General features: G+C 42.9%; 1 protein-coding gene across 2 annotated transcripts in view; it reads left to right on the top strand.

The window, feature by feature from the left end:
• The window catches only part of LOC142290308 (interleukin-1 receptor type 2-like), a 73,363-nt gene extending 46,268 nt beyond the window's left edge, over positions 1-27,095 (top strand). For both annotated transcript variants that reach the window (XM_075334267.1, XM_075334268.1), the window contains exons 8-10: positions 919-1,064; positions 6,737-6,870; positions 26,338-27,095. In XM_075334267.1, the coding sequence (XP_075190382.1) occupies positions 919-1,064; positions 6,737-6,864 (274 nt within the window). In that variant the 3' untranslated portion in view covers positions 6,865-6,870; positions 26,338-27,095. The remainder of the gene's footprint in view (positions 1-918; positions 1,065-6,736; positions 6,871-26,337) is intronic.
• The last annotated feature ends 690 nt before the right edge of the window (positions 27,096-27,785 follow it).

Below are 27,785 nucleotides of genomic sequence, written 5' to 3'. Positions count from 1 at the left end.
AGCCAGTACTGCTGTATAATATCCCCCATGCTGCTTCTTCTTCTGTGTTCTGCACAGAGAAGAATAGGAATCATATCTGTTTGTGGGAGTTAAAGCAGCTACTTTCCATAAACTAATTCATAAACATTTGAGAGTATCTGAGCTAAGAGAAGGTGTAGGCAGTCATGCTCTCAGGTAGGCATTAGGTAGCGTTCACATAAGCAATGTGGTTTGGGTTAAACATGTGCAGCTTTATTGATTTCATAAAACTCCCAGGGATTCAACAACCAAAGCAGCATAAAGGTATAACAGCAAACAAACAGTTAATTCAGCAGGTTTATATGTCAGTGCGGGCTTACTCAAACAGTTTACATTCCGTTTCGCTGGAATAAACTTTCCATAAAAAAGGGGTACGATCCTACTAGTCTTTGTGTCCCCTTCAACCTGAGTTTCTGTAGCTTCCAACACCAAACAGATGTATTCCACTCTGCACAGCTCCCCCTGACTAGCCTTGTCACTCTGCAGTTTCCACACACTGCACTCTCCTCAATCTTACTAGCAGAGTGAGAGACTCGGCGGAACACATGACCTGTACCTTAGTCAAAGCTAGCCAGGTGCATGTAAGCAAGACCTGCAGTGCTAGGATTTAATCTAATACTCCCTGGCTTTGCTTCAAAGTGAACATGCAGGGGACAAGTTATGATATGACCAGAAACAGTGTCATTCTGAATGTACAAACATATGAAGGCTTATTCTGAAAGAATACCTGAAATGACAGGTACATATTAAGTTCCTAACAATGAGACAACTTATTAGATCCTACTTCTCTGAGATGTAAATTAGCGCCATTATTTGTATTTCTGGGATTCTTTTTTTTACTGTACAATAGTAGAATCCTTGCTTCGCACCAATAATCATATAACTTCTTTTTGTTACTAGAGCAACTACAGAGGCTGATGGACAGTTCTTTGAAAGACTGCTAATTTTTGAAAAGATTGAAGAGAAGGATTTTATTACTGACTTTAAATGTATAGCAATGAATGACTATGGCCAAGAAGTTCTGCCAACACAAATTAAAGAAGCAGGTAATATATAATAATGAAGAGGATTCCAATGTTATTGATGTGATACTTATATGCATCTTATATGATTATTTAGGGTTTTCTTTCAATGGATAAAAATCCCTTCTGGTGATATAATAAGTACACAGGCACATGACTCGTTTTAAGACAAGATTTGAATATGTGTTCTGCAATGATCTGTGGAGCTGTGTCCATCACATACTATATCTCTGGGTTCACTACTGTTAGAGTTTTCCTATATAGGAAACTAGCTGTAGTACCCGGGCATTGTCAGGGATAGTAACTGTCTCTCTGTCTCTCTCCAAGTCTCGGTCTGTGTGTCGCTGTCTGTCTGTCTCTCTGTCTTTCCTTGTCTGTCTGTGTCTATGTCTCTTTCTGTCTGTTTCTATCTGTCTCCATCTCTGTGTCTGTCTGTCTGTCTCTGTATCTCTCTGTCTGTCTCTATGTGTGTGTCTGTCTGTCTCTCTCTTTCCCCATCTGTCTCTTTCCCGGTCTGTCTCTTTCCCGGTCTGTCTCTTTGCCCGTCTGTCTCTGTCTGTGTCTCTGTCTGTATGTCACTCTCTCTATCCATCTCCCCACCAACATCATATTACCTTACACATAAGCTTTTTATACTAACAGTTAATTTTGTTCCTATAGCAACCACTGACAGTTGCTATTAATAGCCTGTAGCTACCACCTCCATTTAGTTTAATGGAGGCAGGATTTTGGAGAGTAACTGTAAAGTGCAGGGTTACATTTTCTTGTGAAAACATAGAATATGACGTTCCCTGAGTCACATGAGGCGTCTGTGCAAAATTTCGTGATTGTAAATGCAACGGTGCGAATTCCTTTAGCGGCCATACACACATACACACATACATACACTGAGCTTTATATATGAGATTTATGGCACATCAATAGTATGCTTAGCAATTTAGAGGTCTTATAGAAATGAACGAAGAAAATCCAGCAGTCCATCTAACTATTCTGGACAGCACATGGCAGGACCCTGTTTTCAAGATACATATAGGACCCACAGTTATCTGACATCTATGGAATATCCTGTAGGTTTGCCTGATTGGACAACCCCTTTTACTACCTGATTTTGAAACAATTGTGAGAAAAGCACAATATAAATGTTTTGTTGCTCTTGTTTAATGGGTGATTTTTAGCTTTGCTTTTTAATTTTTTTACTTTTTCTTTAACTCCCCTTTTTCCAAGAGTGATAACTTTTATTTTTCCATCAACATTTTCCATCAAGGGCTTAGTTTTTGCGGGGCCAGTTGATAGTATACTGAAAAAAAATCGGTATTGTGAACTGTCAAAAAAGTGATTCAACTACTGTTTTTTTTTACATATTGTTTCTATGGAATCAATTTTGTAAAAATTACGTAACAACATGATTCTTTAGAATGGTATGGATAGTCATTTCCAAACTTGTACAGGTTATTTTTTATTTAAGTGATGAAAAAAAATATGTTTGGTTTGTGCCGCCATTTTTCCTGAAAATTGTTGACTTTTTTATTTTGTTTATTTATACTATTTCAAGGTACATACCTGTTTTTATTTATATCATTCCAGAATACATATGACAGTTTAATCACTTTTTATTTATCTATTTTTTTAGTGAGGTATGGCAAACCCGCAAATCTGGTGTTTTGCTTTTTTGCTTATTTTTTTTCATTCTTTTATTTTTAAAGAAATACAATTTGAATTTTTATATATATATATATATATATATATATATATATATATATATATATATATATATATATACTGTATACTTTTATTTCAATCATTTATTTTTTAATTATTTGATAATAATGAACTGGAGTATATAGTCAAATTAAATCGTCATATATTATGAATATATATTATGATATGCTACGAAGTCCAGCCACAGGGTAACTAAGATGGCAGCTATTGGGAGCTACATCAGGCTCCCAGCTGCCATGATAAACCATTGGCACTCTGCAATTGCATTGTGCACCATGTATGTGCACATCGGCATTTGTGCTATATAAATTCTGCAGTCAGCCAAAGTTATTTTAATCTCATGTTAAACAGTAGTCAGTACACAGCTGCCATCTTTTTAAGTGATTCTGATTAACTTAATGTAGAGTTTTTCTGTTCTAATAGGATTTTCCTGACATTATTTGCATTTTACAACTAGAGCCATGCTCATAATCAGTATGCAACACAGCAAAGGGATCTCATTGTTGAAATATATCAGTCAGAAGAAGGGAACAAAATTACAAAGAACTCTGTGACGATGGTCGCAAGAAGGGGTTTAAATTTGGCAAAACAGTGACTTTACCTAGAACTGGATGTCCCTCAAAAATTCATGGAAAGACGAGAAGAAAACACTGTCAAGCTCTTTTCAGCAGATGCTGCAGGACTTTCTGGCAAATACTGGTTGTGCACTGCATGTGACAACAATATCCCATACTCTTTATATGTGTGGCATATAGGGTAGGGTGGCAAGATGGGAAGCTTTTCCTTTCAAAGAACAACATTTAATACCTACTACTTTTTGAGAAAACCTACACCAGTTCAAAAGTATCTGGTCTGCTGAGACCAGGGTTGAACCTTTTGGCTACAATTCCAAAAGGTATGTTTGGCACACTGCCATCACTGCACATCACCAAAAGATCTCAACACCCACAGTGAAGCATGGTGGATGCAGCTTTATGCTTTGAGGCTGTATTTCAACAGCTGGAACTGGAGTTTAAGTCAAGGTGGAAGGAATTATATCCATCAATTTTTTATCAAAACCTTCAAGCCTCTGTTAAAAATCTGTGAAGATGATGAGGAATTTCACCTTTCAGCATGACAACAACCTAAGCATAATTCTAAATTAAGAAAAAAATGGCTTTGCCACAAGGTAGAGCAATTGAAAATATGTGGGTTGACCTGAAGAGGGCGCTGTACACAGGAGATGCCCTTGCAATCTGACAGATATGGAGCGCTACTGTATGGAAGAATGGGCAAAGATTGCCAATACTAGATGTGCCATGCTGATAGACTACTACCTAAAAAGACTAAATGCTGTCAAAGTATACTTCAACAGAATATTAGTTTAAGGGTCTACATATTTATGCAATCACATTATTTTATTTTTTTTTTCCACCCCCAGAAATGTTAGATTATTTTTCAATTGAATTGTAGTTTATGATGCTAAAGGTGGAAATAGTTCTGAAATGATTCTTCTCGGTATGATTTTTTTTTAAACTGTGCGTGAACATTTTATAATGCAAGATAGACTCTTGTGTATTTTAAAACAAGAGAAGGAAGAGAAGGGTTGAAACAGCAGAGATAAAAAGTGCAGACTTCTCCTAGGTGTAATTTGGTTGCTGATGGCTCAGAAATACAAGCGTGTCCTCTTTTTAGCAATTTATTCCTTTAGAAACAGCCATGTTGTTCTGTAGATTAACCCTTTAAAAGCAGTTACATTCTTCTCCTTATGATGTACTGCAGACATTTCATTACATGGCTCATAAATAGCAACTTTCTGTACGAAGTAAACATTTTACTAATTCTCTGATAATTGGGATAAAATGGTAAAATAATTCACCATGTTTGTGAGTCTACATAGGTAAGGATGGTTGACCTCAGGGAGATCAACATCCAACATCGCGGAGACACCATCACGTGTTTCTCAACGCGGTGACACTAGAACAAGGCCCTCTGGGAAAATATGCAAAACAATAATGCCGCGGAGACACCATCGCATGTTTCTCAACGCTGGCAGGAAACTAGCCAGGTCTTTCACCGGGAAGGAACAACCACGGGAAGGGCAGTCTCCAGTCAAGGAGACCACCTATGCCAAACATGGTATCCATCCAAAGACAGCTGTTTCAGGGTATTTGACCCTCATCAGTGTGGAGTACTAAACTGGCTAGTGGGAGCAATGCCTGTATCCAACAGATGTCTGTGGATGGATATATGAGAAACATGTGATGGTGTCTCCGCGGCATTCTTGTTTTGCATATTTTCCCAGGGGGCCTTGTTCTAGTGTCACTGCGTTGAGAAACACGTGATGGTGTCTCCGCGATGTTGGATGTTGATCTCCCTGAGGTCAACCATCCTTACTTATGTAGTCTTCTACTAGGCATTGCTCCCACTAGCCAGTTTCCTACTCCACACTGAGGAGGGGCAAATACCCCGAAACAGCTGTCTGTGGATGGATACCATGTTTGGTCTCCTTGAGTTGAGACTGCCCTTTCCGTGGTTGTTCCTTCCCGGTGAAAGACCTGGCTAGTTTCCTGTCAGCGTTGAGAAACATGTGATGGTGTCTCCGCTGCATTCTTGTTTTGCATGTTTGTGAGTCTATCTAGACAAATGTATTAAAAAAATAGACAAAACGATTTCCCTATTGTATTCTATGTTGACTGTACATAACAGCGAAACAGGCTACTTAATGATTTCATCATAAATCCTGGTGTTTAGAGCACAAAACATAATTTACCATTTAGATCTTGAATGAATTAATCAGCTTCTTCGAGTCTAACCAGATTTTGTGCTCACGCTGAGCCAACAGGCTAATGATATAATCTGATGGTAATATGATTGCCTAATGATATTATCTTTTCAACTGATTGGCTAATGATATATATGCTGATGGTTCCTATTACCTTTATTTCTCCTTGCTTGGATTTATCCTCTTCATGTGTTTTCTATTGTCCCGTTATGGTTTGTCCTATCACAGTCTGGGTGGGGATACTTTTAGGTGGATTATTGCAAAGGATTTCCAGCCTTTCAGCCAAGGGATTTTCCCTGCTAAGCAGACACAATTTGCATTTCTGCTGTGTGTTCCTTTGTGTGACTTCCCAACACCTTTCCACTTTTCTCAGTTAGGTTGATGAGAGGTTATTTTTGTTTAATTTATCATTCTGCTTTTTCTCTTTGTGCAAGTGTTTTAAGTTTCCTCGCTTTGGGTTCCTGTATACCTCTGCACTCTTCCACTCTCCTTGTTAGCTGTGCGTAGTGACTTCCCCTCTGGTTCTTTAGGAGGTATGAGAAACCCTTTGATGGCCTTTTAGGGAGCCAAGTCCAAAGTGTTTTTTTTTAGTTGTGCGGCTAGGCATTTTCTAGTCTGTACAGGGACTGTTGTAGGCTTTACCTTTTCTGTTACCCGTGAATGATTGAGGTACATGATAACACCTATTTACAGGATATGTGGGAGTCCAACACCTAGCGTCCACACCCATCAGTTGACTTTTACTCCAGTGAAAACCGTATGTAAACACTTTGAACGGAGCTGCTGAGTGCAGCTCAATTCTAGGTGTAGTGGCCAGATATTTCTGGCTACTGGGGCGCATCTCCTGTCCTTTTGAATAAAAACTCTAGTATAGTACCTAAAAAAAGACCAGTAGCAGTCACTACACTTTGAGTAGAGCTGTCTTTACAGAGCAAAAGTCAGCTGGTGATGAGTAGGGACACTGTGTGGCGGACCACCACCGATCTGCTTTTAATGGCCTATCCTGTAGATAGGTCTTCAAATACCTATGCCTGGACAAACCTTTGAACCACTCTATAGCTCCTGTCACTCTTATATTTTGTCCATATTTTCCATTTACTGATTTACTTTTTGCATTTATTTATATTACAAATATTGTGACTGTCTGATATTATCTGTTTCATTTATGTTGTGGTACATGTTAATAAGTGTGTTATTTTCTACATTTTTACAGCCTCCTCTTTTGCCTGGTACATTGCAGCAGTTCCTGCCTTTGTGGTTTTTCTGATTATAGCAATTATTTTCATAACCAAACACAGGAAATGTGGAAATAAGAATGATTATTCTCTGGCCAAGTCGTAAAAAAAGGTAAGTGTATCTTAATCTTAAACATGAGAAGCTAATTTTTATTTATCATTTGCTGGGAAACTAAATACTCATGACCGCAAATGACTTACTCATTTAATCTTTGCAGTTTTTAGTAGACCACCATGTAGTTTTACAGAAAAATCAGTTGAGCCTGCAGTAAAATGGTCTGTTAAAGGGGTTTTCCAGGCTCAAGAGAAATGTTTGCAGTCACTCTATGTGATTGCCAATTGCCAAATCGTGACAGTGTGCATTTTTTTCATACAGTCAGGTTTGCTATCTGTTTTCAGCCCAAGTATAGCATTTGCATAAATGCAATCATGTACCATCTAGATATTGATCTGATTCTTTCAACAACTGTGAGAAAGCGGATGAGAATCTAGTTAGCACATGACCATAACATGCTTGCAGTCACATGACTTGGAATAGAGGGAACTCTTGAAAGTGTGCACATTGCACACTGTCATAATTTGGTTATCTGCAGAAATTTGTCTTGAGCCCAGAAAACCTCTTTTGGATTCTTGCAGGAGTTTCTTGTTTTTGAAATTGTCAAAGAATATTTATTATTTTATCTTTTATAAGTTATACGAGGGGCTGCTGATAAGTCTTTGGCTTTACCCAGAAAGAAACGAGATACGATGATGAAACTTTACATTTATTCCACATACTCTCCACTGATGTTAACACACTTCTTACATCAGTATTCCAAGTTCTGTAAGCCTAGTAAAAATAAAGATTTTGGTTGTTCCTCAAACCAGGCATCCATAGCAGCCATGGCATGAGAAATGGTGTGAAATTTGGTACCTTTGGGGTGTTTCTTCAGGTTTGGAAACAGATGATAGTTGCAGGAATCTAGATCTAGTGAATAATGTGGGTGGTCAACCAGCTGGAAGCCCAGCTCTGCCAATTTTGCCGTAGTCGCTTGTGCAGTGTGAGCGGAGGTGTTGTCTTGCAGGAACAAGATTCCTTTGGACAGCTTGCCGTGTCTTTTGACCTTCAGAGCTGCCTTCAATTGGTCCAAAAGTTCAATGTCACACCTTGCATTGATGGTGGAACCCTTTAGAAGGTAGTCGACTAGCAGCATGCCCACCTTATCCCAGAAGACAGACGCCTTCACCTTGGTGGCTAATTTTTGCATCCTGAACTTTTCGACGAGGAGAACCACTGTACCTCCACTCTTTTGACTGCTCCTTGTTTTCAGGGTCATACAAATAAATCCAGGTCTCATCCATAGTGACCAGTCGATCCAGGAAGTTTTTATCAGTCTGGAAACGCGGACAAATAGACCGGGAAGTTTTCACTTGCATGCTTCTCTGATCTGTTGTTAAACATTTGGGGACCCACTTTGCAAATAGCTTCCTCATGTCCCAATGTTTATGGATAATGACTCAAACACGTTCACAGGAAATCCTCATGATGTCTGCTATTGTTTTAGCTGAAATTCATTGATTCACCAGTATGAGGTTGTGTACCACCCCGCGCTCGGCTGCAGCCGAGCCGCTCGGATCCGGGCTCGAAGGTAGGTGGCTCGAGCGCCTCCGGAACCGGGGTCACTTTGCTCTGAAAGGGTGCTGGCGCTACTTAGGGGGGTGGTAGGTAGGTGTACGGACGTAGCCGTGTTTGAGTTCGTGACGCTACCCACAGGATGTGGTGAAAGTGTAGACACCACCGCTGCAGTTAGAGGGCACCCGGGGGAGATGTTGATGCAGCAAGATGTTAACCCCTCCGTGGACAGGGATGATGGCCCCGATCCTGTTGGGGAGAGTAGCTGGGCGGTGCAGGGCGGTGCGCGGCCGGATGGCACTGTTGTACTCACTGTTAGTGACACACACAAGTCTCTGGTAACCAAAGTTGATGGTGGTCGGTGCCCGCAGCCGGGTGCGTCTGGTCCCCCACCCGGTTCGGTGGTCTTTGCCTTTCTCCGGCACTGTGTAGTATATGTGTAGACTGCCTGTGCTTCAGCGATGGGAGTCCGCTCCCCGGCTGTGTATATGTCGGAGGAGCCCATTTGCCCGCAGATGCTGGCCTGTGGGATCTCTCTGCCTGTGTGGTGGCTTTCTATCCCCCTCGGTGGGCTGTTGTCTTCAGTCAGGACTTGGGTGGGAAAGGACCTATAGTCCAGACCGCAATCAGTGAATTAACTCAGTCCAATGGATTCTGGACCTCGTTTCAAGATCTGAGTACCCCCCTGTGTGCTCCGGTTTCCAGTCGGTTCCCCGGGTCGGTACCGGTGGGCCACTACCCTGTCCTGGTCCACCATGGTTCCACCGAGCCGTCTTCCCGGCTCCTGCAGGCTAAGGCCACCGTATGCCTCCTAGCCAAGGTACCAGGGCTCCAACCCCGGCACCTGTCAGTCTCCTTCACTACTCACTCACTGACACTCAAAACTAGACTGACTTGAACTGAACTAACTGAACTGAATGCTTCCTGCCTCAGGCCTTCTGAACTCCTTGGTGGGCGTGGCCAACAGACTGGCTCCACCGCCTGGTGTGTCCATCAAGCACTGAGGGAGGTGACTAGGGTTTATGGTTTGGCTGGTGTTACCTTGTGTAGGACTGGTGTTGTGCAGGGCGCTATCTGTGACTATCTAGCTAGTCCAGGGCGTCACAGTTGTGCACCGCATCGACGATCTCCGGAACAACAACCACTCTCGGCCGTCCAGGACGTTCCTCATCTTTGGCTCTGAAATTGCCCATTTTAAATTTAGCCACCCAGTTCTTAACTGTGGAATATGAAGTGTATTGATCCCCCAATGTCAGCGACATATCGCCATGATATCCTTTGCGGACTTTCCTTGCAGAAACAAGAATTTTATCACCCCTCTGCTCTCAGTTGCTGTGAATATCGCATTAGATTCTGCCATTTTGTTTTCCCGCGTGTGTAAAACACTGTTGCCATAAGCAACAAACTCAAAATTTTGAAAACATATATTAGACACATAAGGCTTTCATGTGGTGTAACATTCATCACCATAGAATCAAAAAAAGATCACAAAGCCAAAGACTTATCAGCAGCCCATTGTACTGAAGAGTTTTGATTGTATTCTGAAGAATAGTGCAGTGAGCACTGACCTAGAATAAGGACTTTTGTCCGAAATGCATCCCTATTTGGGCTGGACGGACCCGGACTGTAAAAGTCCGGATCCGTGTGGCTTCAAAGATGCCAAGGTGCCAGTCCCGGGCCCGGGATTCTGGGTGGTTTGATCAGATTCAGCACTGGGGAAATTAAAAAACTAAAGGAAAAATAAAGAAAATAAGAATGAAGTGAGCACTTCATACTTACATGGCTCCATGTCATGTCAGTACACTGTTTCCAGGTCGTGCATTCACTTGCTATGCTGTGCATTAGGTTCATCACATACACATGGTTTTCCCTGCTTTCCCGCACACTGGCCATCCTGTCATCTGTGATTGTTTGCAGTCAGATGTGCCTCCAGCCTGTGACAGTGTCTGCCTGCAATCACTGACAGGCGCTCTATGCGGGTCATTACCGAGGTATAAACATAAATAAATAAAACAATTGGAGCAGGCCCCCCCCGGTATTCTGATACTCAGCACAGATAAAGCCTATGGCTACAGGCTGCCGACCCAGTCCTGCGCTTATCTTGGCTATGTATCAAAAATAGAGGAACCGCATGAAACTTTTTTTTAATTATGTAAATAAATAATTTAAAAAAACAACGTGCGGTCCCCCCCCAATTTTCATATCCAGCCATGATAATGCCAGCTGGGGGCTGGTATTCTCAGGCTGGGGAGACCCAGCATAAAAATATCAGTTTCCAGTCTCCCAGAATTGTCGCATCTGTTAGATGCGACAAGCCCGGTGCTTTACCACCTCTTCCCGAATGCCCTGGTGCGGTGGCAATTGGGGTAATAGCAGGGATTAATACCAGCCCACAACTGCTACTAAACCCCAGATTAATGATGGTAGGCATCTCTGACACCCACATCGCTTATCTGTAAGTCAAAGTAAATAATGACAGTCACCAAAAAATCCTTTATTTGGAATAAAAGACAAAAAACACCCTCTTTCACCCCTTCATTAACTCCCAAATACAGCTGCAGGTACGAAGTAATCCACACGAGGTTCCACGGCGATTCAGCTCTGGTACATCTGAATCTCACAGTGAGCACCATAGAACATGACTGCTCGCTGTGAGTGCAGACAGACAATGACTGAGCTGTGATGAGCGATGACGTCACTCAGGTTATTTGTGGTCACAGCTGGAGAGTCTCATGGTCATCTACCTGTAACAGCAGGTAACCTGACCTCAGGTGACCTCAGTAAAGTCAGTGAGCTCACCTCAGGTGAGACCTGCATCTCCTGGCAGAAAACCGCAGTGCTGATGAAAATTTTACACCTGCGGTTTTTTTATGCTTTTTTTCACTGTGGTTTTTGCCATGTTTTTGTTCCAGGAAGTACACATTTGGTGCTGAAGTCGTCTGCACCAGATTTCTGCACCAAATTTGCACCTCCTGGCAGAAAAAAAAAACATTTTGTTTTGCGTTTTTGGGCCAAAGGATGCAAATTTGGGGCTGAAATTTTTACACCCTATTCTTGCACCCAATCTACACCTCCTGGCAGAAAAAACGCATCACTACCGCATCATACTGCATCATACAGCAGATCCACTGCTGTTACTTGAATAACATCTTCTTGCTAGTGGTGCTCTACAGCTTAAGCACCCTTTCCTGCCATGCTACTGGCTATAGTTTTCAATCTTAGGTACAGCTCTTTGAGCTCATTTCCCTTCGCTATTTAAAGAAGTTGTCCAGTTACCAAAACTAATTTTTTTTTTTCTGATAAATCTTGCTAATATGTGCCCCTCAACACACCTATTATGTTTTTTCAGCAAAATTACCTTTTATTGTGCTCTAGCAGCACATCTTCATTGCTGGCTCCAGCTCTGATGGGGTTAATCTCTCTTCTGACTTCCTGGGTTTAGTTCCCAGAATTCTTTGTGGCTCTAGGGCGGTGTCTAGCTTATCTAACACACCCACTGTGTGTAACACCCCCGCTCTCCTCTCCACCCAAAGCCTCCTACCTGCCTCTTCCCTGTGTGGATGTACTGAGAGAAATCACATCCGAAGCTGCCAGCTCTGCACAGCCAGGGGAGGAAAGTGTGTGTGTGTGTGTGTGTATAATGTGTGTGTGTGTGTGAGTGTGTATAATGTGTGTGTGTGAGTGTGTGTGTGTGTGTGTGTTACAGAAATTATGATTATTAGCCGGCGCAACATGTGAAAAAAATAATTGGGGAAAAAAAAGTGACAGGGTGATGAGATTGCTTCTTTTTCCCTCTTGCCTAGTCTGTGTGTCGTCCGTATCATCCGCAAACCGCATATGACCGGATCCTGTGGATTAAATGTGCAGCACATGCAACCGTTATTTTACCGGATCCTTCTGCAGCGGGACACAGAACTTATCGGCCGGCGCTGGATCTCACAGCCCGCACACGCTGCAATGGCTGCAGGTGGGCTCATTCACATGACCGTTCCGTTTGTCCTGGTCAGTTCCTGTTTTTTTGCGGCCCCACAGACAGGACCATCTTTTCAATGTCTTTTGTATAGGATCGGATGGTACACGGTAGCACTTCCATGTGCATCCGATCCTACAAAAAAATAAAACACATCGGATGCCGTATGTCCGCTCCGTTATTATGGAACATGTCCTATTCTGTTCCGTAATAACGAACCGTGACTCAATACAAGTCAATGGGTCCGCAAAATTCACGGAAGCAACACGGAAGCACTTCCGTGTGACTTCCGTCGGGTGCCCGTGCAGTCAGTGTCACGCTCCAGCCCCAGCCCCGCGGCTGCCCGCTCAGCAGTGTCAGCAGCGGCCCGCACTGCAGTGTCAGCAGCCGCGGGGATGACAAGCGCTACCGTCAGGAGGTTAGTAAGTTTATTACCTACGGTGATGAAGTCCTGCCCTCCTGACGTCAGCGGTCGTCACTGCCTTCTATGCTTGCCGCTTGTCACATCACCTCTCGCTGTCGACCCGAGACTGTGACTAGTGGTGACGTCACGGGCCGCTCGCGATACTTGGTTTGTGAAGGCGGCGGTCATTGAACTCGGTGACAGCGCTGCTGTCAGGAGTTCAGCGATCATCGCAGGTAATATACCTCGCTAACCTCCTGATAGCAGCACTCGTCATGCCCTGCAGTGACCTGGGCTGACCTATTGATGTTAGCTCACGTCACTGCACGGCTCTCCCAGCAAATAGGGAACATTCTGTTCTTCATTGACTGGGACATTGATTATGGTATGGATCGTCGTGGGACCCCCTTGTATTACACCAGACCTGGATTTGTTTTTCTTTCTAATAAATTGGTGAAAGAGGGAATGTGTTGGGGAGTGTTTTTCCAAATAAAAATGTGTTTGTTGTCTTTTTTTTTTTTTACTACTGCCTGGGTTGGTGATGTCGGGTATCTGATACATGCCTGACATCACTAACCCCAGGGCTTGATGCCAGATGACATTACACATCTGGTATTAACCCCATATATTACCCCGTTTGCCACCACACCAGGGCAACGGGATGAGCTGGGAAAAGCACCAGGACTGGCACATCTAATGGATGCGCTACTTCTGGGGCGTCTGCAGCCTGCTATTTTTAGGCTGGGGAAAGTCCAATAACGGTGAACCTCCCCAGTCTGAGAAGACCAGACCACAGCTGTCCGCTTTACCTTGTCTGGTGATCCAATTTCGGGGGACCCCGTGTTTTTTGTTTTAAATTATTTATTTAAAATAACAGCGTGGGGTGCCCTCTGTTTTGGATTACCAGCCAAGGTGAAGCTGCCAGCTGTGGTTTGCAGGCTGCAGCCGTTTGCTTTACCCTAGCTGGCTACAAAAGATAGGGGGACCGCATGTCTTTTTTTATTATTTATTTATTTTTTGGCTAAATACAAGACTAAGCACCTTAGTGCCACATGAAAGTCACAAAAGGGTGCCAGCTTAGAATATGCAGGGAGGTGGGACATTATATATGTCTTTCTCATCTATCTATCTATCTATCTATCTATCTATCTATCTATCTATCTATCTATCCATCCCTCCATTCATTCATTCATCCCTCTATCTCTATATCTATCTATCTATCTATCTATCTATCCATCTCTATATCTACTGATCTATTTATTTTTCTTGCTGCTTCCATTTTTTGCGGTCCGCAAAAAAAACGGAAGGCACGCAGCTGTCACACGGATGCCACACGGATGCATCTGTGAAAAAAAAGGACCGTTTTTTGCGGCCCGCAAAAACGGAACGGTCATGTGAATGTAGCCTTAACAGCAGTCACTGCCTGCTGCCGATCACATGTTACCGTGTGCGGGCTGTGTGTGCAGGCTGTGTGTACAGGAGTTCAGCTGAGTTCAGATCAGGTGACTCAAGTGTCGGACGATTAGGCTGGGGCCACACGGGGATTACTGCGATCCCCTCGCATTACACTCGGCTCACGCTCAGTACAGCAGAGCTAAGTGTCATGCGTGTGTCCATACGACTGAGGTCCGACTGTGCGAGCAGACCTCAGCTGTGGGGGACGGTCCGGCACTCGAGGGGTGGGTCAGCACGGAGGAGGGGTGGGAGGGATTTCTCTCCTTCTCTCCTCCGTAGTCCACCGATGTACCGCAAGTGCAGTGTGATTTTTCTCTCACCCCATACACTTGAATGGGTAAAAGAGAGAGTCTTGCATTACAATTGCAGCATGCTGCAATTGTTTTCTCGGTCCAATTAGGGCTGAGAAAATAATTGCTCATGTGTGCTGACACACAGGCTAATATTGGCCCGAGTGGAATGCGATGTTTTATCGCACTGCACTCGCACTGTTTTTCTCGCCGTGTGGCTTAGACCTTACTTGTTCTATGTCCCCCTGCATCCATCGCAGCGTGTGCGGGCTGGAGTTCAGCTGAGTTCAGATCAGCTGACTCCAGTGCTGGACTGAACTCAGGTGACCTCACAGCCCGTACATGCTGCGATGGATGCAGGGGGACACAGAACAAGTAATCGGCTGACACTGGAGTCATCTGATTACTTGGGATGAATGAGCAGTAAAATGCTCTGGTGCTCGATGGGCGAAGCCCATGTCGATTTTTTTTTTTTTTTAAAAATTCATTAAAAATAAAAAAAATAAAAAAAATCACATTGTTTGTGGGCTCCTGCTGCATTTTCTATTGCTAAGGGTAACCCAAGCAGCTACTGGCTGCTAACCCCCGCTGCTTGGTGTTACTTTCACTGGCAATAGAAATCCAGGGAAGCATTTTTTTTTTTTTATAAAGGTTTTTGCCTGAAAACGTTTTTAAAAAAATTACGTGGGCTTCGCCATATTTTTTGTATGCTAGCTAGGTACAGCAGGCAGGTACGGCTGCCCCCAACCCCCAGCTGCCTATTTGTACCCGGCTGGGAACTAAAAATATAGGGAAGCCCTTTTTTTTTATTTCATGAATTTCATGAAATTAAAAAAAAAAATGACGTGGGCTTCGCCATATTTTTGTATGCTAGCCAGGTACAGCAAGCAGCTACGGGCTGCCCCCAACCCCCAGCTGCCTATTTGTACCCGGCTGGGAACCAAAAATATAGAGCCCTTTTTTTCATGAATTTCATGAAATAATTAAAAAAACAAATTACGTGGGCTTCGCCAAATTTTGGAGTTTAGCCAGGTACAACTAGGCAGCTGGGGACTGGAAGCCGCAGTGCAGGGTGCCCAAACTTTCTGGGACCCCCGCTGCGAATTGCAGTCCACAGCCGCCCCAGAAAATGGCGCTTTCATAGAAGCGCCATCTTCTGGCGCTGTATCCAACTCTTCCAGTGGCCCTGGTGGCAGGTGGCACGCTGGGTAATAAGGGGTTAATACCAGCTATGATTTACCAGCTGGTATAAAGCCCGAGATTCTTAATGTCAGGCCAAGTTTAACCTGGCCATTAAGAATCTCCAATAAAGGGTTTAAATAAAAAAAAAAAAGACACCACACAGAGAAAAATACTTTATTAGAAATAAATACACAGACACAGTAGGGACTCCATGTTTATTACTCCCTCCACAATGGAGAGATTTCTGTACTGACCATGCCAGGAGAGAGCGAGGCGAGGGGAGGAAAAGAGCGAGGGGGGGAGGAAAAGAGAGCGAGGGGGGAGGAAAAGACAGCGAGGGGGGGAGGAAAAGAGGGGGGGAGGAAAAGACAGCGAGGGGGGGAGGAAGAGAGCGAGGGGGGGGAAGAGAGAGCGAGGGGGGGAAGAGAGCGAGGGGGGGGGGAAGAGAGCGAGGGGGGGGGAAGAGAGCGAGGGGGGGGAAGAGAGCGAGGGGGGGAAGAGAGCGAGGGGGGGGAAGAGAGCGAGGGGGGGGAAGAGAGCGAGGGGGGGGAAGAGAGCGAGGGGGGGGAAGAGAGCGAGGGGGGGAAGAGAGCGAGGGGGGGAAGAGAGAGGGGGGGGAAGAGAGCGAGGGGGGGAAGAGAGCGAGGGGGGGAAGAGAGCGAGGGGGGGAAGAGAGCGAGGGGGGGGAAGAGAGCGAGGGGGGGGAAGAGAGCGAGGGGGGTGGACAGAGCGAGAGGGAAAAGAGAGCGAGAGGGAAAAGAGGGGGGGCAGAAGAGTGGGGGGAGAGAAGAGTGGGGGGAGAGAAGAGTGGGGGGAGAGAAGAGAGTGGGGGAAAGAAGAGAGGGGGGGGCAGAGGTGCTCTGTCACCAACTGTCTCCACTCTGTGACTTGTGGTGCAGGTGACAGAGTGCAGACAGTTGGTCCCATGCAGCAGGACAGGTGGCAGAGCACAGCGGTGACATGCCTGTCAGTGTCTTGCTGCATCCTGTAGTGCTGCTGGGAGGAGCAGATGATCACACTGCCCGACACCGGCCGCTCTCCTGACATCGCAGCAGAGCGGGCGGGTGGAGAGTGTGATCAGATACTTACGTGCAGGGGAGGATTTCAGCTGAAGAACCCCCCCTGTATTCCACCCTGGCGCCCCGTGCCTCACCATCTGCAGGACGCTTAGCCGGCTCCACACTGACGTCCTCCGTCTCCTCCCCTCGATGCTGGGCTGTGACGTGCGGTAGTCACCGCCCACAGCCCTGTCACTCAATCTGAGAGGTGCCAGCCTCCTCTGACGTACCCGTCAAGTTTGAGAGCCCGGAACTTGCCGGGACGTAAGAGGATACTGGCGGCCACAGCTCCAGGGGGTCATGTGACAGGCACTGAGCGTGCAGGATAGCGCTGCTCAGTGTCAGAAATGGAAACAGAAGCCAATGAAGAAGATGCATATAATGGTAAGTAGAACTCATACAGAAAATAAAAAAAATGGGTGAACCACCCCTTTAAGATCATGTGCCTGATTAGCTGATACCTGCGATAGAAACTGAATCCTCCTTTCTATGTGGTCCTCTTTGGAAGGAGCCTGCTCTGGAAGGAGTTTGTCATGTTATGTGCTGTCAGCTGCACTGAAGTTGCCTGGAGTATTTTCCCTTTGCATGTCTATTGCCACTGTCTGTTTTCCTACCGTTGTGTTTCTATATCATTGTTGGGAGACTAGCGATCTTGTTGGCCTGCACGTGAGTGCAGGTGGTGACCACGCTCAGTCTCCCTAGTGCCAGGGACCTCTGTTGTATTGTGATTCATGTGTACCCTGTGTGTAGTTACACCTACTGGGGGTTTGTGGGCATTTTGTTAAACCCTGTTAGTCACATGCGTGACAGTCTGCACCCATTCTCCCTGCTTGCTGCCCATTATGTGTCCTCAAATTTACCCCCTTGCTCACATACAGTCCTAAAATTCCCCATACTGTGTCTTCAAAATTTCTTTCCCCATTTGCTCCCCAAAATGTGTTCATATACACTCCCCTCTCGCTCCCCATACTGTCTGCATACGTTCCCCGTTCACCCTCTCTCCCTATGCTATGCCTGTATACATTCCCCCTTGCTTGCTCCTCTACATGCATCCCCCTTCCCCACCCTTTCTCCCCATAGTGTCTCCATATATACATTCCCCCTCCTCACTCTGTCTCCCATACTATGGTCTTATAAACATTCACCCTCCACATCCTCTCTCCCATGCTGTGGCCAATATATATATATATATATATATATATATATATATATATATATATATATATATATATATTTCCCCTCCCTAATATCTCCCCATACTGTGGCCATATATACATTCCTCCCCGCTCCCCATAGTGTGGCCCCACCATCTCTCCCCATACTTTCTCCATATACACATTAGACCTCCCAACCCTCTCTCCCCATACTGTGGCCACATATACATTCCCCCTCCCCACCCTCTCTCCCAATACTTTCTACATATATACATTCCCCTTCCTAACCCTCTCTCCCCATACTGTGGCCATATATACATTCCCCCTCACTATACTGTGGCCATATATACATTCCTCCCCTCATCCTTTACTCTGGAGCAATTACCACCAGCAATGTTTGCCACCTCTGTGGCGCCATCAAGTGATGTCAGCAGTGTGATCAGCTGACCTGATCATGCTGCTGATGTTGGCCTGACCCAAAAGTGCCGGCAGTTAGGGCTTCAATTATACTTGCATCTGAAAAACATGATTACAATTGATCACAGTGAGCTGGTGCACTGCAATTTCTCAGAGTTAGGTTGTCGACCGAACTCAGAGAAGAGCCAGCTCCCACTATGGAGGGTGGCAAAACACAGCAACCATTTAGACTCTCAGACTGCCACATCATGCGGCCTGACGGTGTACCCCTGACAGCTGCACCTGGGGAACATGCCCCGCCACCCCCCCTTGATACACATCTGATTAAGTTCACACTAAGGGGCACTTTGCACACTACGACATCGCAAGCCGATGCTTGCGATGCCGAGCATGATAGTCCCCACCCCCGTCGCAGCAGCGATATCTTGTGATCGCTGCTGTAGCGAACATTATCGCTACGGCAGCTTCACATGCACTCACCTGCCCTGCGACGTCGCTCTGGCCGGTGACCCGCCTCCTTCCTAAGGGGGCGGGTCGTGTGGTGTCACAGTGACGTCACACGGCAGGCGGCCAATAGAAGCGGAGGGGCGGAGATGAGCGGGACGTAAACATCCCGCCCACCTCTGTCCTTCCGCATAGCCGGCGTGAGCCGCAGTGACGCAGGTAAGCTGATGTTCCTCGCTCCTGCGGCTTCTCACACAGCAATGTGTGCTGCCGCAGGGGAACGAGGAACAACATCGTACCGTCGCTGCCGCGCAATTATGAAAATGTCGGACACTACACTGATGATACGATTACGACGCTTTTGCGCTCGTTAATCGTATCAAAAACGCTTTACACACTACGATATCGACAGCAATGCCGGATGTGCGTCACTTTCGATTTGACCCCACCGACATTGCAGCTGCGATGTCATAGTGTGCAAAGTACCCCTAAGAATTAGATAATTAGAATCTGACCCAGTGAGTTTCCACACATTGTTCATCTATATCTCAGGGCTGTAGATATTTGCTGGCGGGGTACGCTCATTGTGTGTTGAGTGCTACTGTAGGTGGCACCTAACAATTGACTCTGTGTTCATCATGATAAGATACAGTGCGGGAGGAACATATTTTTTTTTGAGCAGAAAGAAATCCAAGATATAAATATATACATTTTAGGCACTAATATAAAAATAAGCCTACTCTTAATTTAAAGCTGTCAGATATCGATTGGTTTCTAGATCGTAATAATGAAAATGTAATGAACTATGACTAATATGGTTTATTATTACAACCTGTTAGAAAGTACATAGTGATTGGTAGATGAGAAAAATCCCGCTGTATTGTGTTATGCTGAGGTTTTAAGCCGCTGTTGTATATTTCCAGTGAACTTTACTGAGGATCTTGCTGATTAATAGCCTACCGATTTCAAGGATTTCCTTTCCCAGACCAGTTCATTTCCCTTGAGTCTGTTAAGTTTTTTAGATAAAATATTATGCAGCAGTAATGAAAAAAGATTTAAAGATTGATTCTATAATTTAGGAAAGAGGCCAGAAAGTTGTTGTTTTCTGATATTCTAGAATATTGGATTACTGTTATAAAAAAAGAAACAGATGGTAGAGATTGTTTAATAAGTGTACCCCACATTTCGGCCTGAATTAAGAGGCTATCTATTATGGCATGCTCTTTTCGCCTAGCATTAGTTCCTACCCGTGTGCAAAGATCATTGAGTTATAGTTTAGAATTACTAACCCCCAAACACTAAAGCGGGCTTTACACACTGCGATATCGGTCCCGATATCGCTAGTGTGGGTACCCGCCCCCATCTGTTGCGCGACACGGGCAAATCGCTGCCCGTGCCACACAACATCGCCCAGACCCGTCACACATACCTGCCCGGCGACGTCGCTGTGACCGGCGAACCGCCTCCTTTCTAAGGGGGCGGTCCGTGCGGCGTCACAGCGACGTCACTGAGCGGCCGCCCAATAGCAGCGGAGGGCACGGAGCTGAGTGGGACGTAACATCCCACCCACCTCCTTCCTTCCGCATAGCGGCTGGGAGGCAGGTAAGGAGAGCTTCCTTGCAACGATGCAAAATCGCTCATCGGTGTCACACGCAACGGCATCGCTAATGCGGCCGGATGTGCTTCACCAATTCCGTGACATCAACGAGTTCGCATTAGCGATGTCGTAGCGTGTAAAGCCCCCTTTAGGCCAGGGGTGGAACTACAATAGGGTTGTAATCACACCTGGCTCTGAAGCCTCAAGGGCCCAAAAAGTCCCTGTGGCCTATATGAAAAGACCAATAATATTAGAGACTTGTAGTAATGTGGGGCTCCTTTGGACCTTTTTCATTGGGCCCATGAGCTTCAAGTTATGCCACTGACAGGCCACGATTCAGCATTATTGTTTCTCCACATTTGTGGATTAGTTTGCTCTTTTTTTAGTGGCTTTAGTATTTGTGCTTTTATGCTCTATAAGTTTTTATCAAGTGTTTAAGTTGTTTTTCTTTTTTTGCCTTTTCTTTTTAACCTTTTCTCAACAGCTTTGCTTATTGAGATGAAATTACATTGGAAGCAATTTATGTCAGGCTGCTTCAATACCTAAACCCCAGAGCTTTTACTGAATTTAACTTATATTATCATAGATTTGATGGTACTCTAAGTTTGACTCAGATAAACCTTAAAAAGGTATTCCTATCTCCAAGATCCTATCCCAATATGTAGTAGGTATAATAATAATATTAGCAAATGCGTCCAATTATAAATGTAGTATAATCCTCTTCATTAACTACGGTTTGTCTCTTACCTCATGTGCAGGGCATTGCAACTTAGGTGTCCATGGTTGTGACTACTCATAGTGATAGTTAGTTAGTAGCTTGTGGTTGTAACCATAGATACCTAAGCTGCAATGCCCTGCACATGAGGTAAGTGACACAGCTAATCAAGAGAACTATACTAGATTTCTAATTGAAGGTATTTGCTATTATTATTATTATTTTTACACCTTCTACATATTGGGATTTGATCTTGCAGCCCTGTAGATGAGTCAAGATGTTAGCACAGATACAATTCTTTACCTCTTTTCCTTATCCTTTACCTACACCCCCCCCCTTGTCAGTTTTCTTCATTTTAACTAAAAATTACCCAATTGTTCTTTGCCTCTACCAGTTTATTCCTGTTTTCTTTTGTTTCTGTTTTTTTAACTCTCCTTTATTTCTACAACAATGTTCTAGCCCCACTTCCTTCCTGTTTTGTTTCCCCCTTTGTTTCTCGCTTTTTATTTTTTTTTTTTATCCTGATTTCACCACCCATTCATCATTTTACATAATTGAACTGAATTTATCTATACTCGTCTTTTACTTTTTGACTATGTCTCTTACCGAACCAATACTTATTATTCATAACCTTTTCCTCTCCCTTTCACCTCTCTTCACCTCTCACTTTTCAAATCCTCTGTTGGTATTTTTAAGGTATTTTTGGTGCCCTTTGCAGATTATTTAAATTTCTATTGTCCCTATGTGTATTATACAGTTGGATTTTACACTTAAGAAAGACATGAGCCTGCTCTGAAAACGCGTTGTGACATAAAAACAGCTTTTTTCTTATTGCTGGATGAATGATCTTCATTTCGGTTGGGGCAGCCCAGAACTGTGTATTGTCTTTTCATTTAATATTGTTAGATAAGACACTTGTGACCTGTATTTTATTAAGAGTAAAAGGACAAGTTGGAGGTTAAAGGGAATCTGTCAGGTGTAATATGCACCCAGAACCATGAGCAGTTCTGGGTGCATATTGCTAATCCCTGCCTAACTGTCCTTGTATGTAGTAGCATACATAAAGAGATCTTTAGAAAAGAAATGAAAAAGGAGAGGGCGCTCCTGTGTGGAACCTTAAAAGCACAAGATTTAAGTGGTGTGAGATACACACTCACCTGATAGTGTTGTACAGCAGGTACAACACTGTATGATGCTGAAGGGGGAATCCTGGTTCACCGCTCCTCATCAGCGGGGATCCCATCCTCTATGACCCGCAGGAATCTGCTCACACGATCGGAACTTCCACGTGTAGTGTGAAGCCGCCAGACCGGCGTCTGACAGCAGCTCTTCCTCCGAGACGGATGGTCCCGTGATCCCGGTAGCAGTGATTCACCAGCCCCTTGCATACACATGAAATGGATCGCAGGATCCTGATCTGGCTGCAGCAGCCCCATGAGCTCCCAGAGGGAGATAATTTAGTGGAGAGCAAAAAAAAAACAAAAAAAAAACCACGGTATCGGCCGCGCTGCTCAGAAGAAGGTAGTGATAAGATTATTGATGAAGATTTATTAAGGATTAATATGCCACTACGCGTTACGGGGGTACATCCTCCCCCTTCCTCAGGTAGCAATAAAAAGGCAGGATATTGGATCTTATATACATGAATTGGGAGAAAAAAAAAAAAAGGTTCAAACCTTTTCCCACAATTAGATTAAATCCCCAACAGGGTGAAATCATTTGATCAATTAAGAACATTTCCCCATACAGGGTACTAGTATACATACATTCATGGTGAGAAACAATTGCATACATAGGTTCATAAAAACTATAGTTCATACTAAAATGTGTATTAAAAATAATGATAAATCAATTTACTGCAGCTATAAAAGAATTGTGTTACCAACATAATTATATGTACATATTACCATATTGTCATTATAAAAAGTGCTAACAAGCAAAATGATGAATAGATAAAAAAAATGGATTAAAAATATGATTAGTGTAAAAAATGATAGGTATAAAAAATTATTAATATATATCCCCACTCCCTTCCCATAGGAGTTTGTATGCCTAATGGGAATAAATTATTGGTAAACTGATCAGTGGAAGAATTACGGTAGTTTCCCGTGGGAGAATAAAATTACATAACTTACATAACTAAATGTGAAACACTGGAGATATTGAATGAAATAATTCTCTTTTTTTTTTTTCTTTCTTTTCTCCTATACAAATATACATACACATACATACATACACATACACACATACATATATATATATATATATATATATATATATATATATATACACACCATACAATAAAATGGGATACATGATAAAAAAAAAGAGAATTATTTCATTCAATATCTCCAGTGTTTCACATTTAGTTATGTAAATTATGTAATTTTATTCTCCCACGGGAAACTACCGTAATTCTTCTACTGATCAGTTTACCAATAATTTATTCCCATTAGGCATACAAACTCCTATGGGAAGGGAGTGGGGATTTATATTAATAATTTTTTATACCTATCATTTTTTACACTAATCATATTTTTAATCCATTTTTTATCTATTCAACATTTTGCTTGTTAGCACTTTTTATAATGACAATATGGTAATATGTACATATAATTATGTTGGTAACACACAATTCTTTTATAGCTGCAGTAAATTGATTTATCATTATTTTTAATACACATTTTAGTATGAACTATAGTTTTTATGAACCTATGTATGCAATTGTTTCTCACCATGAATGTATGTATACTAGTACCCTGTATGGGGAAATGTTCTTAATTGATCAAATGATTTCACCCTGTTGGGGATTTAATCTAATTGTGGGAAAAGGTTTGAACCTTTTTTTTTTTCTCCCAATTCATTTATATAAGATCCAATATCCTGCCTTTTTATTGCTACCTGAGGAAGGGGGAGGATGTACCCCCGTAACGCGTAGTGGCATATTAATCCTTAATAAATCTTCATCAATAATCTTATCACTACCTTCTTCTGAGCAGTGCGGCCGATACCGTGGTTTTTTTTTTTTTTTTTTTTTTTGCTCTCCACGAGATCTTTAGAAAAAGTATTTATAAAGATCCTTTATGATATGATAATGAGTGCAGGGACTAGTCGTAAGGGCATTATATCCCTTGACTAGTCCACCCTCTTAGCATGTTAGCACGCCCACAGGGATGTGCTAACATGTTATTCAACGCCCATTGCCCAGCGTCATCAGTGGTGACGCGCGTACCTATGTCCGCTGTCACCGCCTCAGATGCTGGGTTTAGGCTCAATAAGCTTCCCCTGACACTTCCGGTCATGCACACTATGAAGCCGGGTGTATGCATCCCGGCTTCAGAGCGATCTAGTGTGCATGACCGGATGTGCCAGGGGAAGCACACTGAGCTTAAAGCTGGAGTCTGAAGCGGTGACAATGGACACAGGTACGCTGGGTAATGGGTGTTAAATAGCAAATTATCACACCCCTGTGGGCATGCTAACATGCTAAGAGGGCGGATTAATCGTCCTTGCAACTAGTCCCTGCGCTCATTAGCATATCATAAAGGATCTTTAGAAAAAAGTATTTCTAAATATCTCTTTATATATGCGACTAGATACAGGGACGGTTAGGCAGGGATTAGCAATATGCCAGAACTGCTCATGGTTCTGGGTGCATATTGGACCTGACAAGTTCACTTTTATGCTGTTCTTACAGAATTTTAATAAAAACCTGTACGATGTTGTGGCCACAGGGAGAACAGTACTGAATCTTTATATAATAATAAGCTAAATGGTTAATTTACTTCTAGCTAACTTTTTATTTTTTACTGAAAAATAGCAGTCTGTTGTGGGAATAGCGAATTAAAAAAAGTTTTGTAAGATCCACCTCAAATAATTGAATCAGCAACGATTGTCTAGTAATGTATTGGAAAGGCAAGAAAAACATGATTGGTGCCATGTGTAGCAACACAATTTACAGTTATCCTATTTTTATAATATCAAACTATCATGTTCCTTGTGAAACCTAAAACTGTCTCCTATTTAATGAGAAACATACATTGCATTCTACACCTGATAAGATTTTAGTATGATACCTGCCTTACTATGACTCTCCGACATTGAGGAAGTTCACTTCTTTATGGTTTTTACATGAATGAAAATGTTTCCTCCTGTCATAAAAATAAACATGGCGGTTGAGTAACACATTTCCACAATCTTGAGAAGATGGATATTGTTTTTTTTGAGTAGTTGAGGTGGTAGTCCATATTCATTCACCAGCACATCGATCTTGATTATCTGGGAATATCTATTAACCAGCTCTAAATGATGAATTTCTTGACTTTTACAACAGAACAGAGGATCCAAGGTGATTCCTGTCATTGAAATGTAAATAGAATCTGTACTTTCAACATAGTTTTCATATACATGTATACATTTTGTGATATGTATTATTAAAGAAATCTTTTTTTCTCCACTTATGAGCCACTTCTCCCACCTGCCTCCTGAACTCATCATTTACTTTGAAAACCCCCCAGCTCAAACCACTTTTGCTCAAGCCAATACAAATGACAGTACACTGAGGTCTTACATTGTATGGAATATTATACTCTATGAAGAGCGCAGTGGTAGGAGAAAACAAGCACAGGCAGACACAGAAAAACCATGCTGAGATTTCTGACAAGACTTACCTCACCCTAGAGTTGGATTCACATCTATACTCCTCAGTACTGATGTATAGTTCCATATATCCTGTTGCTGCCTCTCTTTCCTAATCCCCCCACCCAAATAAATAGCTTTTATCCATCTCTCTGAATGAGACATCATAGCAGTTAAAAGGGTTGTCTGCTTTCAGGAAAGTGGACACCAAACTATGTAAAACACCTAAAATAACAATTTTAGGTGGTACACCATACCCATCCTGTTTTCAGTGATGGCACATGCTGCTCTAGTTCCCGTCATCGCTCTAGACAGTCACTGAGCTCAGTGCCCGTGCCTTAGCTCAGCATCGCGCGCTGCCATTCTTGGCACAACCAGTGAGCTCAGTGCATGAGCCTCTGAGCTTAGTGACTGACTTGAGTGCTGAGCACTGTTGATGTGATATCACCGCAGCAGCCAAAACAGCAGAACAGGAGCAGTGGTGGGGTCCGGCACTTATCCCGGGGAGGGTGAGTATCTGCTCAGTTTGTATAAAACAACATAAACATTGAACTTCCTAAATGTAACTGTTGCAATAATATAATTAGAAATCACAGATTATTACATGTTGGCATAAATAATGAAACATTTCAATTTCTTTTCAGATCTTATATTGTGGACATTACTAAGCAAACCAATTAAAATATCATAACAGATAAGGATCATACAAGAAGCTCCTCCATGTATCATTCTTGGCGATATGGCACCTACCATGACAATGCAAAACTACAGCCTTCACATTTATATGTATGAGGAAAAAGAAAAATTAAAATGAGAGTGATTATTAAATGGTCTCTGACAGATCCTGCTCATATTGCCACATGCAATTAATATTTGTTTAAACATGTAAGAATAACCTGCAAAAATTATTACTGAATAATAAGTGATCATTGTAAAATCACTTAATATATTATTTTCCTCTTTAATATATTTTTGTTTGTTGCGTTATAGCCATATAGTTGTGCTTTATATTTGTTTCGTGATGATTGATTATTGATTATCGAAGATGTTTATAAATCTAAAAAAAATAACCGTTGAACTGTATATAAAGGAAAACTAACAAAGCTGATTATGTAATGTACTGTACATAAAAAATATTAAAAGCATTCATTTATCTCTGAGACCTGATGAGGCCGGTGTATTTATGGCTGTATTTGTCCTATTCGAAAGCTTTCCTTTGTAGCTAGACTTGTAAAATGCTCTTTTTTTTTTCAAGATTATACGGGCAGTCTGACATACATTTTCACATAAGTACCGTCTACCAACCTCACCAGATCTCAGATCTATTTAATAATGTATTTAATTTTTGTTGAAATCTGGTAAAAAATGCACTTGGTAAATAAAAAGTTTACTATATATATATATATATATATATATATATATATATATATATTGTATGTGAGGAGTATGACATATAATATTTGCCAGTCAGTTATCACTCTTCATTCACACACCCCCTGTCCTGCAGCAAGGTTCCAACACCAAAATTTGGGAGCCAAATGGCAAGGTGACAAAACCTAATCAACACTCAAGAGGAGTTCCTGAGTATAACCAGGCCCCCTGCTGCTCAGCCAGAGAGATAGGCGGGCATCTCAAGTTTAACAAGCAGCTTCAAACAAAAATCTCAGTCTTTCAGGCTCCTATGTAAAAGCCGGTTTCATGACGGCAAGACACACTTCACATATATTTTCTTTTAATAATGTGACGTGCAACTCAGCACAAAATTAATAACTGGCCGTAGGAAGACAATCAGCACCCTGTGTTTCCTATCCATAGATAGATCAAATCATAACTAGAAATATGATGGTCATATCTTCTCCGTGGGACTCTCAGGGGTGGAGTTATGGGGAAAACTGCAAATTTATAACTTTCTGGAAGCTAAATGCACAGCCTATGTTCATTCCAGTCTTAGGTCACAAGGTGGGATGGGACATGGGAGGTACCATAAAAGTCAGAGAGGACATTTTGAGTGTTCTTCTCTGAGAGGTCACGTTCGGTACATGTGTGAGGAGTCCCAGGAAAATCTGCGCTCCACAGCACCTCCCCTGTGCCA

The sequence above is a fragment of the Anomaloglossus baeobatrachus genome, chromosome 2 (genome assembly GCF_048569485.1).
Source record: "Anomaloglossus baeobatrachus isolate aAnoBae1 chromosome 2, aAnoBae1.hap1, whole genome shotgun sequence".
In the NCBI taxonomy this organism is placed as follows: domain Eukaryota; kingdom Metazoa; phylum Chordata; class Amphibia; order Anura; family Aromobatidae; genus Anomaloglossus; species Anomaloglossus baeobatrachus.
This window is presented reverse-complemented; position numbering and strand designations above follow the sequence as displayed.